A 12,111-nucleotide genomic window follows, 5' to 3' on the forward strand; every position below is an offset into this window, starting at 1 on the left:
GCATTAAAAAAAAAAAACATCGAATCAACGTTACTTTACGGCAAAAAATGACAACGTAATTTTTGCAAGGTGTCCCTGCTATGCAAGAGAAGAGACAAACAAAAGCAAAGTTGTGAAAGTTAAGACAAACGAAAGCAAAGTTGTGAGATGCGCGTTTAAACATTTGCAAATGAAAGTGAATTAATAGATGCATTTAATGACAGAAAATAATTTACCAATGGCATAATTAACCGGTTTTTTAAATAAAAGAATACTGGATGATAAGCGTATTTTTGCTTGTTACAAAAATCAAACGAATAATTCGAGTGCCACGGAGAATTTGACTCGAATGTTCTGCTCAACAATAGCGCCTTTCAAAGTAACACGTATCCGCCTTTAAAAGAATCGGTAGACTTTTGTGATTTTCGTTATTAAATGGGATGGATTTAGACATTGAACTCACAACCCCTGGAATGGCAAAGGTCATTCGCGAGTACGGAAATCCGGCCTAGGCCTTGTCCTATGGCGCCTAAGAACAGTGCCTCGCGTTGCGTGTTTGCAACTCGAGTTGTACAACTCGGCCTGGGTTTTTGATGAACTCGAGTTGTGTTACGCAAAACAAAAATAGGTTGGTAAAAAACAAAGCGAGTAATTGGGGTGTAACTTTTACAGAAATTTAATAATAATTTAATTATATAGACACATTTAAATTATATATATTGGCGATATTTGCGCATATTTATTTTTATAAATATAACGAGACAAAAATGCATGTAGAATGTAAAAGGCAAACTAAAAAACAATCTATATGGGACCCAGACTACTTCTTTTTCAAATGAAAAAAGAGTTATCTCTCTAGAACCTGACAAGAAACTGAATGAACACCGAAAATGAAGATAGAAATTATTTCAACGGCGTTTAATGATGCACTCGAGTTTGTTTAACTCGAGTTAAACAAACTCGAGAATATTTACAAACTCGAGTTTGTAAATATAACTCGAGTTGTACAACTCGAGTTGCAAACTCAGGACACTATAATTCGCCATTAGCTCTGGTTTTACAGTACATACATACATAGTTTAATTTCTACTAGCTAACGGGTGTCTATTGATGTATCATTGTTAATATAACCAGATCTACGGTTATGCTACTGTACAGACTTGCCAACCCAAGAGTGGGGCAGTGCGTGAGATTTGGTTTTGGAGCAATTGATGTATCAATGATAGTATTTTATATTTTATAGTATATAAAATTGTGGAAATTGGGGCAAAAATCTCCTGAATTTTCTCTCATTTTCATTTTTTCTTTGGGGTGATTGCGTGAGTCTCACGCCCAATGGGTGAAAGTTGGCAGGTATGCTATCGTAATACAAATATATTGCACCTTTTACAAACTTGTGTTACGTGTTCACAACTCGAGTTGTGCAACTCGAGTCGTACAACTCGAGTCGTGCAACTCGAGTCGTACAACGCGAGTCGTGCAACTCGAGTTGTGTGTTGAAGTGTTGATGGATGCCATGGATGAAAGTTAGATATATATATTTGCTGTTATATGTAAGAAGCGTGTAAAAAAAACAGGAAGAAGAACGGCATAGACACAACACATATAATATTAATGGTCAATTGCTAATCACGTATTGGATGTCTATGGTGTCACTAATTATGAAATCTCGGCATACATAAAACAGGAGCAGACAACTCACACACAATTTGTACTACTTGGCTAAAATATGTTAAACTATAAATGTAGAAATATGAAGAGTAATAGCTATGAAGGGTGTATGATTGATTTCCTCAACACGCCCCCTCAATCATAAAACCTAACTGTTTGAGCGCACAGTCATGTTTGATTCGATCGAGCGGTTTGGTCATGATGTTGGCGAGGTTATTGTCACTACTCACATATTTTTAGAGCATTGTCGTCTGTTCTCTGACAAAATGATATCTAATATCAATATGTTTGGAGCGAGAAAGTTTAACGCCATGTCCTTTGGATAGTGCTATTGCGCCCTGGTTGTTGGATAGAACTATGTTCTGCTCTGGTTGTTTAAGATCAAGTGAGAGGCAGAACGTACGCAGGTAGAGCATCTCCCTTGTGGTATCTGATAGAGCCATGTACTCGGCCTCACAGCTGGAAAGCGCTACGCTAGGCTGCTTTCTAGTTTTCCAGCTGATCGGAGATGAGCCCAAGGTAGTTACAAAACTGGTGGTGGAACGTCTATCATCCGTGTCACCGGCCCAGTCCGAGTCGGAATAGCCTCTGAGAACACCGTCACTTGGGCTATATATCAGTGTGTGTGAAAGCGTGGCCTTAATATACGAAGTAGACGTTTCACTGCTGTAACATGCGCAGGTCCTGGCTTATCCAGAAATTGTGAAAGTTTGGAGACAGACCAAGAGATATCTGGTCTGGTGGCTGTCATCAAGTATATAAGGCTGCCAACGATCTCGCGATATGGGAACTTTGATACGTGTACCTGTTCATGCTCGTCATCTGTAGCCTTTTGGAGATGTGTGTCACTACCACTTGGAGTAGAAGCCGGCTTGCATTCAGCCATGCCATAACGTTTGAGAATTTGCTCAGCAGAACGTTGTTGGTTGATCTGATAGCGTCCATCGTTCAGCCTTTTAAAGTCTATACCTAGAAACTACTGGAGTTGTCCCCTGTCGTCCATGTTGGATTTCTCCTGCAAAAGAGTTTTTACTGAGTTTATGCTTGTATCAGTTTTTCCGCCAACAATGATATCATCGACCCAAAACACTAGGATAGCATAATCATCATTATCCACTCTACCGCGAGTATACAGACATAGGTCTTGAACATTAGCTACAAATCTATTCGCTTTGAGATAATCAGTCAGTGTTTCATACCACATGCGGCCACTTTGCTTTAAACCATATATGGATTTGTTTAGTCGGCATGTAAGATGTGTGCTGCGGTTGGCTGTCATTTCGTAGCCAGGTGGCTGTTGTATGTATAGTTCTTTATCGATTGGTGCATTCAGATATGCCCCCTTGACGTCTAACTGATGTAAAACGAGGTCTTCATTAGTTGTTTTTTGTAGCAAAACACGTATAGAAGTGAACCGTGTAGTTGGTGAAAAAGTTTCATCATAGTCAACCCCTTGTACTTGAGTGAAACCTCGTGCGACATAACGAGCCTTGTACTGAACTTGATCCAGCATTTCGCCCTGCTCAAGTGTGTATACCCAACGGCCTTTAGTCTCCATAAATCCCTTTGGTAGAGGGGTCACTTCCCAGGTGTTGTTATCGCAGAGGGTTGTCACCTCTTTATCCATTGCAGCTTTCCACATGTGTGCCTGCTTGCTATTTGTCGCCTCGTCATAAGTGTTAGGTATCAGTGGAAAAGCAGTGTAAGCACAATCAACATTTGCTGAGAGTACGTAATCACTAAAACGAGCTGGAGTTTTGTGCTCCCTGCGCGGCCTACCTCCATTACCGTCAGCAGGCTGGGGACTCACAGGTACTTGCGGCACGGTGATGTCAACGGGTGTATCGGCATTTTGCCCAGTATTATCATTGCAAGGAGGCCAGAGTTCCTCGTGTTCTTCAACTGCCTTTTCGTCGGCATATTCGGGCTTGTGTATCCTTACATTTCGTGTCGTTATAATCCTTGAGCATTGAGAGTCAAGTATATAATAACTGTGGTTTGCTGTATTTACACCCAAGTAATAACCTGGATATCCCCGAACATCGAGTTTTTGTTTGTGGGATTCGTTGTAATATGTGTACGCACAGCCGAATTCATATATCTTCCGCATATCAGGCTTAGCTCTCGTGAACAGTTCATATGCAGTTGATTTGGTACGTCTTTGAAAGCTACGGTTACGAAGGTATTGGGCATGTCGCACAGCATATGTCCAATAGGGTTTAGCTATACCCGACTCGGAGAGTAAACACCGGGCCATTTCTAGCAGACTGCGCCATGCTCTCTCTGACTTGCCATTTTGATACGGCATATATGGGGCTGTTGATGTGTATTTGATTTGATTTTCCACTAGTACGGTTTGGAACGATTTACTCACGTATTCCCCCCATTGTCACTGTGAATTTCCTGTGGTTGACCGACTGGCGCTACATCTGCGAGGAACTGTTTTAGAGCGGTAGTTGCTTCGTCTTTTGAACGAAGGAAGTACACAAAATGCTAGAATATTCATCAACAAAATTGATAATATACTTGAAGCCTTCACGTGATATTGGCATGATTGGCCCGGTAATGTCTGTATGTACCCGTTGAAGCGGTTTTGTAGCATGTACAGGCGCATCATCAGTAGCTTTTGGAAGTCTAGTAGCCTTGTTTTCATTACAAGTAATACAAGTTTGGGTTACACTTTGTGACTTAGCAATTGACATACCTTGTGTGCATGCCTGCAGTTGATTTATGTCCTCATGGTTCATATGTCCCAAACATCTGTGCCATTCCTGTATGGTTCTTGTTGTGTATGCACCATCTTGTCTATCCTCCAAGAAGTATAGTTTGCCGTGTTGTACAAGGTTGAATATAGTGTCACCAGATTGGATTGTGTTGTTGCCTTTAGAAAATATAGCAACAGCGCCAGCCTCTGTAGCTGCCTGAACAGAGAACAAGCTTACCGGAAAACTTGGGGCTAGCAAGGCGTTATGTAGTATCACCGTTTGTGATTTGCCAGTTGCGTCTGTTATCATGAGTTCAGCATCACCACGAGCGGTTACAAGTTGGTTACTGCGACGGCCATCCGCTACTTCAATCGTATGCTCTTTTGGAGCGAATGTGCTGTCGTATGCAATGAAGCGATCGGGCGAGTTCACTATGTGTGTCGCGGCTCCAGTATCTACGAACAACCTGCGTGAAGGAGTGTTACCCGGTGCGCCGTTATGAGCTTCACTCGCATTTACGACAAAATGAAAGGAGGTTGATGGATGAGCAGTATTTGGGGTAGTTGTAACTACATTTACGTTAGATTTATTCTGATTGAATAACCTCTTTCTTTTCTGACATATGGTTTCTACGTGTCCAATGATTTGGCAGTGGTCACAAAATAAAAACGACCGGTCTTGAGAGCAATTACCAGCTTTATGTCCCGTATTTCCACAAGCTAGACATTGTATGCGAGTATCGCTTGTTGGTGGTGCAGTCCTTGGGTTACGATTTATGGAGCTCCATTTGCTATTACTATGCGTAACGAGCGCAGTGTTTGGAGGTGACCTCATTGCTTCGGTGTTAGCATACGTGTTGAGCGCAGATTTAAATTCAGATAATGTTTTTATTTTGTCAAGTTGCGTGTGCACAACTACGAACGGTTTGTAGGTTTCGGGTAAACCTTTCAATATCATAGCTATTACAAGGTTATCGCTTATTTGCTCACCAGATGTTCTTAACCCAGTAGCAGCGCGTTCAGCTCTTATCAGGTAACCTGTTATATCTTCCGTGTCATTGAGCCGGAGTGTGGTGAGTTCTTCGTATAAAGAGAGTACTCTTGATTTTTCAGTACTAGCGTAATGTTGTCAGAGCACTTTAAGTGCTTTTCTACCATCATTAGCAGCATCTGCCATGATAAGTTGGAGCGACTTTTCATCGAGAACCTGAACGAGTTCGGCGTATGTCCTTCTATTGCTGATATGAAAATCCTCTTCATCTTGGACAGAATCCTCTTTCGGTAAATCTGCTTTGTAAAGCTTAATATCCAGCGTATACAGATAATTTGTGAATCTGGTTTCCCACATTTGATAGTCAGTTGGGTTACCGGAGTAAAATAAACGATTCCTGGGCCCATAACCTGTTGAAGTGTTGATGGATGCCATGGATGAAAGTTAGATATATATATATTTGCTGTTATATGTAAGAAGCGCGTAAAGAAAACAGGAAGAAGAACGGCATAGACACAACACATATAATATAAATAGTCAATTGCTAATCACGTATTGGATGTCTATGGTGTCACTAATCATGAAATCTCGGCATACATAAAACAGGAGCAGACAACTCACACACAACATGTACTACTTGGCTAAAATATGTTAAACTATAAATGTAGAAATATGAAGAGTAATAGCTATGAAGGGTGTATGATTGATTTCCTCAACATTGTGAATGCGCAACGCAAGGCACTGTAAGGCGCCATAATGTTCAGTTAACGTTTGAGTTAATTTGAGTTCAATATGAGAAAGAAATCTGATTTCAGATTTATCAGCTATGGAAGATCACGAATACACCGCTAAATCAAAAGAACAGACTACTGAGATTACTACTAATAATTTATGTAAGAGACAGAAGGGTGTAGGTTGTTGTATGGGGATATAGCGAAAAGAAGATACCGACAGAGAATGTAACCAGACCATAGGAGAAGCATATAACACCCGCAAGTGGCAAGACGCCTAAGAGACAACAAAGGATTCGCTAATTGGAAATGTCGAAAGAAGATTAGAAACTTCAGAATTGAAAGAAATTAATCACAGAAACTACGTCAATGCCATCTTAAGAAACCACCGAAGTAATAACGTCTACCAACCATTTTTAAGCACAGCCAAAAATAACTGAACTTACCATCACCCTGACCCAGTACTTTTCCGTGACGTATTTACAGTGCCAACGGAAACATTATTATGCAATCCTAGCTTCCAGCCACAGAAGCAGTGCTCTTCAGATGGCGTACCCAAAGACAGTGTTCCCTCCAATGGATTTACTCCTACCACATAAAATATGATACGAACATTATATGTACCCGCCCTCAGGCTATTCTGAATGCCTATAAAAGCGAACAATTATAGTAGCTCATCCTCTTTTGACAGTGACACCTGTAGACGTACAAGACAGCTTAAGAGCCTATACAGCTGTTGGCGTAAGAGATTCACTATGTTTCCATGATACGCAGTGCTTTGATGAGCCCTCTCCAAAGTCTAGGAGATTGTACGTTTACATGCTGCGCAGTGGTTTTCAGCAAATTAGCCGGAGAAGAGAAATTGTATAAATCGAATTGTCGGATGGAGACATAGAGTCGATCATGGATACCGAACGTCAGAAACGGTCTTTTTATGCTTCTGTCATCATAATACTTTTATTTACAAAACACATTCACAAGGTTTTACAAACCTTAACACAATTTTTACCAAGTAATATATTTTTGACAGGTATTTTTAAGTAATATATTATTTAAATGTTACTGGAGGACTTGCCATATATTTTTTGAGAAGTGTTGGCATCGATAACAAAGTCCTGGAATGTAATCACCTCATCATCTTCGTGGATGCAGACCATAATTAAATTTAAGTGAATGAAAATCGGGAGAATAAAAAAAGGTAAGCGGAATAACTTTTGTACTAGTTTATGGCCCTCGATGAAACTGCCTCCACAGCAAGAGAGCTATGCGCAGCCACTGCGCAACTGCCGTTTCCTTGTTGCGAATTTGCACTGGCTTCGCACTGATCAGTGCGCAGCGATTTCAGTGCGAAGACGCCGTTTCCATGATTCGGAGAGAGCGCAACTCCGAAGTACTGCGCATCATGGAAACAGTGATTATTTTACTTAGCTTTTACTACTTGTTATCTTTCTTATATTCTAGAATTTTGCTACTTGTGTATTAGGTTTTGGTTCATAAGAATAAAGGACATTTTGATTGATACACCTAAGATTTTGCATAGTTAGACTTGCACTAATTATATGGGTCAAGTCCTATAATTTGAACTTTCCACTCTTGACAACCATAACAAATAAGGCAGCTTGCCTGTGTCTAAACAACCATAGCAACTTGGCTAGATTGAAGTGGAACTGGTAGTTATTAATCATTGATGTTAGTGTGGTATTCAAATGAAGCAAATTCCTTAAATACCCATATAACATTTCTGGTGGAGGTGCCTTATCAGTCACCAACCTGTCGCATAGCTAAGTGTATTTCCCAAACGCTTAAATCTTTCGTAATACTTTCGTAATGTTTCATAGCGCTTACTGTAGATCTAACCATAGAGTTATCTCTCCCTAGAGTGATAACAACACGAGTGTTTCCGGTGCCAACAAGGAGTGTTTAGGCCACGCCCCTTTTTTGTGCTAATCAATCGTAGTGATTGACTAGATCAATCACATCAGCCATGAGAATAGTTAAACAAGGATCATGGATTTCCAGTTAAGATAGTAATTAATGATCATATTAAAGAAATGATGATTATAGTTTATTACTCTAATATATGCTTATTATTTAAAGCAATTCAATACCTACCAGGGATCGCTAAACATATTATGCAAATGTTTACTTACTTTTCCATATCCATTTCCATAAACATAAATATTTCCATAGGTTCAGGGAAATGGATATGGAAATTTTATTTTAGAAATATGGAAATGGAAATAATATAGATATGAATTATGGAAATGTTATGGATATGGAAATAATATGAAAATGAATTAGGGGAATGTTATGGAAATAGAAATAATATGGAAATGAATTATGGAAATGAAAATAATATGGAGATTAATTATGGAAATGGTATGGAAATGGAAATAATATGGAAATGAAGTAGGGAAATGCTATGGAAATAAAAATAATATGGAAATGAATTATGGAAATGTTATGGAAATGGAAATAATATGGAAAGGAGTTATGGACATTGAAATAATATGGAAATGAATTATGGAAATGTTATGGAAATAGAAATAATATGGATATAAAATAAGGAAATGTTATGGGAATGGAAACAATATGGAAATGAATTATGGAAATGTTATGGAAATGGAAGTAATATGGGAATGAATTATGGAAATGTTATGGAAATGGAAATAATATGGAAATGAATTATGGAAATGTTATGGAAGTGAAAATTGTGACATACTGATCCTGAGTTATTGTGACATACTGATCCTGACCAAAATAGATCTTGAGTTAGCTTAGTTTGCTGGTAGGCAAGTGACTGTAGCATTGAATTGAGTAAGGCAGCGTTTTGACCCACTGCTGATATCCTTTCTTTTATCGTATCGTTAAGTGTGACATTCGTCAGTGGTGTAATAAATTTGACTATAAGGCCTTGGTCCAAAAGCGAAACGTCAGAGTTGTTGCAATCCTTTTGTGAATTCAGTCCCGAGTTATAAAATGTTAGGGCTAAGTCTCGTTTCTTAGAGACGAAGTGTGCATCAAAAAATTCTCCTGATTCGTTGAACCATAGTGTATATTCACATGTTTCGACTATGTCCAGGTCCCACATAAGCATTGATTTGTCGTTTAATTCACAATAGCCGTCGTTGTAATGACAGTGTCTGACGTCTGGCTGTACTTTCAAATTTGTCAGATCCGTGTCTCTTGTACAGGTAGGTCTCCACATAACTGCATTGCTTCACACTGAAGGTTTTCTGTTGGCAGCACCATACGTACATGGCGTTGGTTGGTTCGTTCGTGATATACATTCCATCTCCTCCATGTAAAACTCCTGCTTGGCATTTCTTATGTATTACCATGTCGGTGCATTCTTCTAATGTTACTTTCTGGGTGCTGCTTGAGGTTGTCCTGGTCTTAATGTCTCTGAAAAACGAAATTTGTGTCATAACGTGTGTGGTGAACTTCGTGCATTGGTAGGCGATAGTCTTTTGTTTGATCATATTCTTCTTATAGATAGTAACGTTAATCTTCTGAGAGGCTAGGTCTGACTGTTTGCTGGTATCCATTGAGCATTCGTATTCTTGTTTTATTAGAAATGTTCGTGGAGAATCGTTTTCTCCTGTGCCGCCAATCATGGGGTTGTTTGGTTGCCCTTTGGATGCTGTCGTCCCGGTAACGCATAATGCTAAGCATAAAAAGCTAAATTGCAAGTAGCTGGCCACGTTGAATAGGCCGAGCCGTCCTCCGGTGAATCTTCTGTGTTTAGGCCGTCGGACTACGGTATCAGCGCATATACTTTTTGTAGTTCCAATGCAGTTGACGGGTTCGGATAAAGGGTTGTCTTCTCTGGGTCGTCTCGCGTTTTGTGAGACAGTGCCATCGTGATCAGTAGTCAAAAAGTTGAGTATGAATTCTCGTGTTGATAAGTTGTCGTTGGATTTCGGGGAAGAGTTGGATACTTCTGCGACGTGATATCTTGTGGGACATCTTCCGAATTCGTGAGTCTTACTGAAAGATTTACAGTAAGCCTGTGCGTTAGCACTTCTTGGCCTTCTATATTCTGGGTTTTTTTGTGAGCTGTCTTCTCTAGTCTGCGAATTGCAACGTTTGTATTGTGGTTCTCTTGAGCGATATTCATTCTTCGTCCATGCTTTCTGTTGTTTTGGTCTTCGAGGTGGGGAATATCCGTTTCTTCGTGGTGATACTATTATCTCTTCTTCGTTGGCTGTAACTCCTGTTGTACGAGTTCGTTCTAGGTTGCCGTCGGTAATGTTGACGGCCATCATAATGGTTTCTTCGAGTTAAGTAACCTCGTCTACCTCTGTAGTTTCTTGATGTCGCCTCTCTTATCGGAAATTCTGTTTCATTTTCTTTTATTCTTGCTTGATCGTTCACTAGCATGGTCAGCCCTTGTATTTGTTTTATCAATGGTGCGAGGGGTTCAGTGTCTACTTGGTTAACACTCGTCGTCTTATTTCTTGTCACTGCTTTATCTATAACTTCCATGTTTCTGGCTTCCTTAGAGCTTCTTGTAAAGTGATGTTTTCTTGTTTCAGAATCGATCTCTGATAACTCTCCTTCAGACCTCCTATGAATGCAGATTTTATCACTTGATCACGGTTCACTTCCGGTAAATCTTTAAATGCTGATCGACCTGCAGCCACAATCTCGGAATAGAAATCGTTGATCGATTTCTTTCCTTGGCTGATGTTCCATAGGTTCTTCTCTCGGAGTGGTTGATCGACTCAAAAAGCAGACATCAGCTCTTTCTTCAAGGAGTTGTAATCTATTGCATAAGCTGGCTTCAGCTTTATGACATTCCTATAGGACTCCCACGCTGATCCAACAAGTTTAGCAGGTAGGACTTGTGCTAGCTGTCTGTTGTCGTAGTTGTATTGAGCCATCAGTATCTCCCATTGGTCAAGGTAATCTTCAAAATTACCTCCTTCCTTGTATGGCTATATGTTGTCAATGTTAGGTACTACGCTGATGACAGGTGGTTCGGCTCGAGGTGGTGGGAATAGCAGCTGTCTATTGGTCAGTCTAAGTGCTCCGTTAGAGTATGGGTCAAACTCTACGGAACTCTCGGAGTTGTCTGCACTTGGCTTTTCACTCTGTGAACTCTGTTCCTGGGCTTCGGAGTCATCTAAGTCTAGTCGTTCATCACGTGGAGTCTGCTCCTGAACAATAATTCGGTTTCTTAGGGCTCTTACCGCATGAGATGCCTTCTTAGCTTTCTTTTTCACCATCTTAGTCTGGCGGTGTTGCCTTGTGTTAGCTTAGCTGAGCTATGGGAGTAGCTCAATGCCGGCTTTGGCTGTTCCTTTTAGATATTCTCTTGTTGCTGTTGGTTTGGCTCCTGGTTGTAGTGATGGGTGTGTTTGTGCTAGGTTGTATAGGTTCTAATCTGCTACAACAGACTTAATTAACATGCAACCTATGAGTAATATGCGATATATATTTTATAGGTACTGTTTTATGTATGTAGTTGACAGAGAGATTTAATTATTAAATCGTATTTATGTTAAGACAAGTATCGAGTAAGTAACGAAAAGGAAATAGTCTATTATGTCTGTCAACGAGAAAGTTATTTTATATTGTGAGGGTTGCTTTCCAAATGACTGGAGTTCAACCGCAAGTTGAGTCTGTAACGTTTATATATAAGTAAACAGCGTAATAAAATGTATAGGATTAGTAGGCCTACAGTGAGCATATGAAGGTAGATAATTGTTGTTATAGGTTGGCAGTTGTTAATCCAGTACCTTACGTAAATAGGTTGGAAAACTAGTGTAGCTGGTAGACTATATTAGTATCTACCTGAAAGTTAATACTCAAGTTTAAGTTTCGTATAGTAGTGCACTTGTCTATGAGCTGATGTAACTTATTTATAATAGGTGTATTGTTATTAGGCCTTATACGTATGTGGATGTTAGGCGTAATAACCGTGAGCTCAGTATATCTACAGTCACTAATAGTTATGAGGATATGCTTTCCTTGCGAACGAAAGTCGGAAAGATATAAATTTGATTTCCCTGCGAACGAAACAGTCAGAA

At 39.8% G+C, this 12,111-nt stretch overlaps 1 protein-coding gene across 1 annotated transcript; it reads right to left on the reverse strand.

Moving 5' to 3' along the window:
- Positions 1–1,886: 1,886 nt before the first annotated feature.
- Positions 1,887–2,536, reverse strand: LOC137394273 (uncharacterized). Its single transcript, XM_068080991.1, has 2 exons — positions 2,373–2,536; positions 1,887–2,259 (listed from the first exon to the last, which is right to left on the reverse strand). The coding sequence occupies exons 1-2, from the start codon at positions 2,534–2,536 to the stop codon at positions 1,887–1,889; spliced, it is 537 nt and encodes a 178-aa protein (XP_067937092.1).
- Positions 2,537–12,111: the final 9,575 nt, after the last annotated feature.

The sequence above is a fragment of the Watersipora subatra genome, chromosome 4, assembly GCF_963576615.1.
Source record: "Watersipora subatra chromosome 4, tzWatSuba1.1, whole genome shotgun sequence".
Taxonomy (NCBI): Eukaryota; Metazoa; Bryozoa; class Gymnolaemata; order Cheilostomatida; family Watersiporidae; genus Watersipora; species Watersipora subatra.